Below are 7,319 nucleotides of genomic sequence, written 5' to 3' on the forward strand. Positions count from 1 at the left end.
CAGACCATGCCAGAGCACGTCGGCTGGTTAAACCAAGACCAGAGCATCTTCCTTGGTAGTGGGTGGGCCGAAGTGGAAGAGCGGACCGAGGATCCTCATCATTGGACTGCGTCAGGAGGACGTGGTCCCACTCCAGAGGAACGGGAAGAAGGATATAAAGCGAGAAGTCTATCGCACAAGAAACTTAGAACACTAAGCACACCTTGCAACTTGGTGTTGAAAGAAGAAACAGAAGGAACAAGAAAGTCTAACCCAGGAGCTCTCCAGCTAACCCACCCACCCCAAACCAGGTGAGCTGCCACCACGTCCACCCCCTCCTCTCCCTCCCAGCCTCCATGAACTTGGCAAGAGCCAGGCAGCTTCTCTCCACTCCGCAGCTCAGCCCCGGAAGCTCCGACCGGGATGAGGTTGAAATCCACATGCTGGCAGAGGAGGAAGATGGAGACCAGACGGAGCACAACGAGAAGGCGGAGATGAGCCTTGAACCGCCGCTGCCGGGGCCCAGAGCAGGCACGCCTACCCGGAGGAACGCGGGGGACCGTGGCAGCCTGAGCAACTCCTCTGGGTTCGTCCACAAGTTCCGAGCGCCGCGCACAGCCGCGACCCCCGCCGCCGATGGCCCGCAGCCTGCCAAGCCCCCATACTCCTACATCGCGCTCATCACTATGGCTATCCTGCAGAGTCCGCACAAGCGCCTGACGCTCAGCGGCATCTGCGCCTTCATCAGCGGCCGCTTCCCGTACTACCGCCGCAAATTCCCCGCCTGGCAGAACAGCATCCGCCACAACCTGTCGCTTAACGACTGCTTCGTCAAGATTCCTCGCGAGCCAGGCCACCCCGGCAAAGGCAACTACTGGAGCCTGGACCCCGCCTCCCAGGACATGTTCGACAATGGCAGCTTCCTCAGGCGCAGGAAGCGCTTCAAGCGCCACCACCCGCCCTCGGGAGGCCACCTGCACTGTCCCTTCCCTCCACCGCCTGTGCCTGCCACCCTGCACGTCTCCCACCCCAGCCTCCTGCTCCGTTACTCTTCCCCGCCGCAGCCTGGCCTCCGAGTCCATCAAGCCGCTCCACCCGGGAGCCGCCCGTGCGCTCCGCTGCATCCGCATCCGCTCCGCTACCTGCTGCTTGCCGCCCCCGCCTATGCCGAAGCGCCTAGAAAAGCCGAAGATGCGGACCCGGCCACGTCCCGCGCCATCCCCGTAATGCAACCCGCACTGGGTTCCCAGCCTTGGGACGGAGCCGAGGGCTCGGGATCTCCGCCTGGACGCGGCTGTACCTCGTTCACCATCGAGAGTATCATGCAGGGGGTCAGAGGAGAAGGAACTGGGGATGCGCAGAGTCCGCCCTCCGCTTCGTGGAGCTACTGCCACCTGCTGCAGCACCCATCGCGCTTGCTGCACCCCCAGGCCCTTTCCCCGCTGCTGCAAGTGTCCGCCCGGACAATGTTGCAGCAGCAGCCTCAGCAAGAGGAGCACCACTGTGCCAGGAGCTGCGCTCCTTGTAAAGGCGCACGGTTGGGCAGGCACCTGACGGCCGGCCGTTGCGGCTTTGCTGAAGCATCAGCCTGCCACTGAGGACTGCAGGCTGACAGCTCTGGCTGCTCTTTCTAGCAGAGAAGAGACCTTGCCTGCATTTTAAACAACAGCCTCGCCCAGCCTCGGGGCTGATTCCCTCTGTCACACCTGGAGCCAAGTGGCAGGGTGGACCCTCTCCCTGTCTAGATTTGCACCACCTGCTTGTTCGAGGCTTGTGCGAGGAAAAGCAGCATGCACTCCCGCCAAACTGTTACTACTGTGTTCTGCTCTCTTGATGACAAAACGCGGGGGAATCTGGGGGCTTGAAGCGTGTCTAGTCCGCTTCAGTTGTAATTTCCACAGCTTTTCCGATTTGCATACTTCCCCGGAACCTATGAACTATGAACGTGAGTGAGACGTTTGGTTGTTAATAAGCAGAACAGCTGGCAACACAAAATCACGCCCCATTTCATCCCCTAGGGACTGCAAGTGTCCCCCAGTCACATGCAGAATGCCAACACGCTCTGATTCCCGAAATCCGTATGTAATAGAAATAAAATGTTTTCGGAACATTTATTTCTTGTATGTGTGATGTGCCCTGCTCAACCAGGGTTGTATTAAAATTAAGCCTAGTCATATAGATTGAATAAAATACTAAATCGGGATGCCATATTGCGTATTTCCTATTATGTCTCTTTATTCGCTTTCATAATTTTAGAGTTTCTTTTAGAATTTACATTATTATCTCACAATTCGTTTTTATGCTTTATATTCATTATAGATATCAGTAATTTTAAGTATGGGCTTTAAGAACTCCTAATATTTGTGGACCAAAGTTCATCTTATAAAATGGTTTTACTACTTACGAAACTTCTAGAAGGAAAAGAATTAGAGGAATTAATACAACCTCTATTCTTTCTCACCCATCACTCCTTCCTTCCTTCTTTCTTTAAAAGGGAGGTTTCCGCGGTGTAGCTCTTCGTGGCCTGTAATCAGCTATCTTCCTTTCCAGCTCCCAAAAGTCTTAGCATGTCCCATTATGCTGAGTTTATTTGTCATTTTTCTAAAGCCGGGCTATTAGGTACATTAAAATACTAGTATTGTCATGGCCTTTTCCTAAAAAAAAAAAAAATAATTTCGGAGAGGCCTTTGCAACAGTGATTCAGCTTCAGGGTGCAAGTAAAAGGAGAGTATGCCCATCGCCTACGACTGCTGGAAAAAAGAGGAATTTTAGAGGTTGTGTCAATGGTAAGCGGATTCTGCAATTCGTAACTTCGGGGAAGCCATGCTGGGTAAAGGAAATCGTCTGTGCTCCCCACCCTTTGCAACGAAGTCCACATTTCACTGCTTACACTCCATAGCCCAGAACTCCTACAGTTCCCTAAGTTCACCTTGGTAGCTTTGAGCATTCAAACAGTCAGCTCTCCTCCTCTTGGCCCCTGGCCTCTCGGTTCTCACAGTACCATCCCTTCTGTGGTCAGCGGCAATCTGAGAGTTCAGTGGCAATTAAAAACAATGCGAAGGCTCCTCTTTCCCACTCCTTCGCTGTTGCTCTTTGCTCTTTGTGCAAAGACGTCCCGAGCCTGGTCACCCTCAGCTAGTCAGTTAACACTCCCCCCACCTCCAGCTGACCCTGGAAGCGAATGATGCCTGGCTGGGCACCTGCGCACAGAACTCCTATTCCTACAGCTCTCAAACCCGGCCCAGCACGAGGAGGAGTGCCCAGAGCCTGGCGCAGGCCTGCCCCTAAATTGTAATGCGTCTCTGCTGAAATTGTAACAAGGCCACACTTTCCAAGACCATTGCTGATGAAGGGTAGGATGAAGGTCGTCCCAGGAGTTTATTGTGCAGAGTGCCCGGAGGACTGGGACAGCTCGGACCTCCTTTGAGTGCGATCTGCACCACTCACACCCAGGTGGCGGGAAGAGGGGGACGGGCTGCAGTGGCAGCGCCTGAACCTGGAGCGCCAGCAGCTGACCCCGCAGGCCAGGCGTCCCCACGATGTCAAGTCCTTGGATTACTCAGGGGCCAGTGGCTGGGATGCAGCGTGCTCAGCCTAGTCACCTGTACCGCCCCCTCCAGGGCCACGGAACACAAGCCCGCAGTTCTGCAATACACTTCACGCAGGTGAGCGTCTTTGGGCTGGGCTTTAAAAACTATGTGGCTTCTGAGACCCTGAAGGTTGGAGGGTCTCCCTGGGAACAGACTGACCGGATACGCCCAGAACAGAATCGAGTGCCGGCAGTTTCCACCAGCATCAGGGAGCTGGAGGGAACTGTCTCAGCCTCTGCCTTCTAGGAATGAACGACACACACCATTAGCTCTGGTACCCCTACTCCTGGTACACTAGGCACTGACACCATGGCTGTACCTAGAATATTCACTGTAGAACCCCACCGTTTGCAGAGGAGAACTTTCAACTAGGAGAAATTGTCTTCTAAGGACCCTCGGGCAGCAGTGTCAGGACCCATGTGGTTTCTAACCCACAAACTCTTGTAGGAAATCTTCACGCAGTACAGCCTCTTGTCCCAGTCTCCTGGAGGCCTCCAGGTCAAGACCAGGAGCCCACAGGGTCACTAGAACTGAAGTAGCTAGGAAGGAATCAGGAAAGAATTCAAGGAGTTCCTCTCTCCTGCTAGATTTTGTTCCATTCCGGTTCCTCCCAATGGTCCTAAGAACAAGGAACCCTTGAGTAGGAGAGATTTCCCCAACACCCAATCCGCATGCCCAGAGCCAGTTTGAAACTGGGCATCCGCGGACCAGCGAGTGAGAAGGTGGGATTTCTCAAGTGCCCAGTCCTTATCCCAAATGAACTACTGGACAGAATTTAGGATGCTGAAACCGCTTTCATCACCAGGCTGCAGATGTCAGCCACCAATATTCTTTTGGTTTAGATTCTGTGACAGATGATAGGCAGTCTAGGGCCGCATCAGAAACGAGGGGGAAAACACTGGCCTCAACAGTGAGATGCAATTAAAGGTATCTTCTAAAACAGGACCCGTGAGACTGCTGAGCGTTTACAGAGAATGTTCAGGAAAACTTTCCAACACTGACATTGATGGCAATCTAAAGGGAAATGCTGTTTGAATTTCCCTCCCCTCCCCCTACACCACCCTGAGATTATTTCAATGCCTTTTAAGCTTTAGTTGGCAAGCACTAACTAACTAACTAACTAACTAACTAACTAACTAACTAACTAACTAACTAACTAAAAGAATTCGTGCAGGTGACAGCTAATCGTACCAAATTGACTTCCCAACAAAAGAAAAACTTAGAGAAAAGAAAAGAGCAAGCATTTGAGACCACAGTGTGAAATTCACCTTGGTTCCCTCTGCTCGGGTCCCTGAACAAGCTGAGGGTACCTGAGTGTAAACCCCAGCCCAGCTCCTTTTCCATAGGGCACAGGCATGTGTCTACTGCAGTAACCAAGAAGGTGTTTGGACAGTTATGACTTCCTTACAGTGGAACGGTTTTTCTTCCCCAGCCAGGCAAAGGAAACAATGAGATTAAATGAAGCCTAAGAGGTATGCGTTTTCCTGTGCATAGCTGTGAGTCTATTAAACCCAGTACTTATAACCCACAGATTATAAATTATGGTGACTATTATTGATGTTTTCTTTCCTTCTCTCTTTTCTTCCTTTTCCTTTTTCTTTCATTCTTTCTTCTTTTCTTTTTTTCTTTCTTTTTCTTTTTTCTTTTGAGACGGGGTCTCACTATGTAGCTCTGGCTACAGAGCTTGATATGTAGGTCAGGTTAGCCTGGAACTCACAGAAATCCCACTGCCTTTGACTCCTGATTGCTGGGATTAAAGGTGTGTGCCTAGCAGGTGTGCCATTTTTCAAATGCTAATTAATTCCACTTAAAAAAGGAAACCATGACAATTATTTGTAACGTAATTTGTTGTAACTAACCCATTTCATCTTTACCATCTTACTGTTCTCTCCAGGTTATTTTGTGTCAAATCCAAAATTCTATCATTTCCTCCATAAAAAAGACAAGAATTTCATCAATGTAACCTAATTACTACAGTTATACCAAAACAATTCACTGACTATCAGTTTATCAAGGCAATAGTAAATATCCTCAATTGTCTGTAAAGAAAGTTTTTAAATATTTGTTAGTTTGAGCAGAGCACTGTGATGCAAGCATTAGGGAGACAGAGTGGGGAAGAACTCTGTAAGTTCCAGACCAGCCAAGGCTACAGTAGTGACACCCTGCATCACAAAATGAAAACAAATAAAAAACAAAGAGAAAAGCACAAAGTGTAACAAAAAAGCTTGCTAGTTTTCAATGGTGCTCACATCCCGTTAACTAGTTTCTGAGCTTCTTTAGATTGCCCCATCCTCTTTCACTGCTCCAGGGGACTCAGAGGCAGTCGAAGAAAGTAGCTGAGACATTTAACAGTCCAGATTTTTCTGCCCACAGATGATATTCTCGTGGCAAAATATACCCAGTGATAATGCTGTTCCTACAGACTTTACAGCAACAACACCACCAAACAAAATAAAATAAACCCAGAGTCTCACTGTATTCCCCTGTCTAACCTGGAACTCTGTGTAGATCCTGCTGGGCCTGAAATCACAGAGATGTGCTTATGACTGCTCTCTGAGTGCTGGGAGTGAAAATATGCACCAACACTCCCTGTCCTAGTCCCCTCCCCTGGTCATGCCCAACACCTGAACACCTGTCCTGAAGCCCCAATGGGCGTGGTCAATGCCACAGGTGCAGGTGGGGTGGATATCTCAATACAATTCTTAAATGTTTCTTATATTTTTAAAGATGGATTGTTATTTTGGGTGCATTTACAGGCACATAAAATTATGACTCAAACACATCATCTACAATTTAATGACCTGCCACCCAATTAAGTATTTTCCTTTATAAGAGTTGCCATGGTTATAGTGTCTCTTTTATTTGTGAGAATACAGACCTTTACTTCTTGAAATTTTTATGTTGTAGCATTTTATGTTTTATATTGTGTTGTGTTTTAGGATGCAAATGCTAAAATCTCAGTGATGTCATAATAAAGTAAGAACACAAATTCTGGGCTTGTAGAAAGATTCATTTTTAGGTAACCTCAAAAGAAACAGAATCAGGATACAAAAGAAATTAGACTGGACAGAAAAGGAATCACTTGCATCTAAGAGGCAAATTTAATAAAATCTGAAGGTAGCTAACTATTTGAGATTCTTATAAATGAGTGTACAAACTAAATCAAACTTTCTGTTTTCCTTCTTCAATGCACACTGGCTTCTGTGATTTCAGTTACCCACATTGTGTAGTTATTTGCACAAGTTTCTATACCTGCAGAGTCTCCTGGAATCAAATCATGTTTTACCTATCTCAAAAGAACCCTGGTGCTGACTAATTGAGATCTATTGTGTTTATAATACTGGCAAGTGTGTAAATGAGTGGTATAAAACTTAAATTTAGTTGGGTATAAGTAGTGTTCAAATGACCAAAATTTTTGCATAAAAAGTATCATTCACCTAGAACAAATGGGAAGGGCTAGTTTGGTAGGTCAAAAAATTGCACATTTTTTTTCAAGATGGAGTGTGGTAGTTTGAATGTAATTGGCCCCCATAAGCTCACTGGGAGTGGCACTATTAGGAGTTGTGGCTTTGTTGGAGAAGGTGTAGCCTTGCTAGAGGAAGTATGTCACTGTGGAGGCAGGCTTTGAGGTCTGGTATGCTCAAGCCACTTCCAATGACTCACTTCACTTCCTGTTGCCTTTGGGTCAAGATGTATTAACTCTCAGCTCCTCCAGCATCACATCTTCCTGCATGCCACCATGTCCTGCCA

General features: G+C 48.2%; 1 protein-coding gene across 1 annotated transcript; it reads left to right on the forward strand.

Annotated features, from left to right (window-relative positions):
- The first annotated feature begins 335 nt into the window (after nt 1-335).
- Nucleotides 336-1,577, forward strand: Foxd4 (forkhead box D4). The gene has a single exon (XM_051199944.1). It carries the CDS (start codon nt 336-338, stop codon nt 1,575-1,577), a length of 1,242 nt encoding a protein of 413 aa, XP_051055901.1.
- Nucleotides 1,578-7,319: the final 5,742 nt, after the last annotated feature.

This window comes from Phodopus roborovskii, unplaced genomic scaffold (assembly GCF_943737965.1).
Source record: "Phodopus roborovskii unplaced genomic scaffold, PHOROB, whole genome shotgun sequence".
NCBI classification, from domain to species: Eukaryota; Metazoa; Chordata; class Mammalia; order Rodentia; family Cricetidae; genus Phodopus; species Phodopus roborovskii.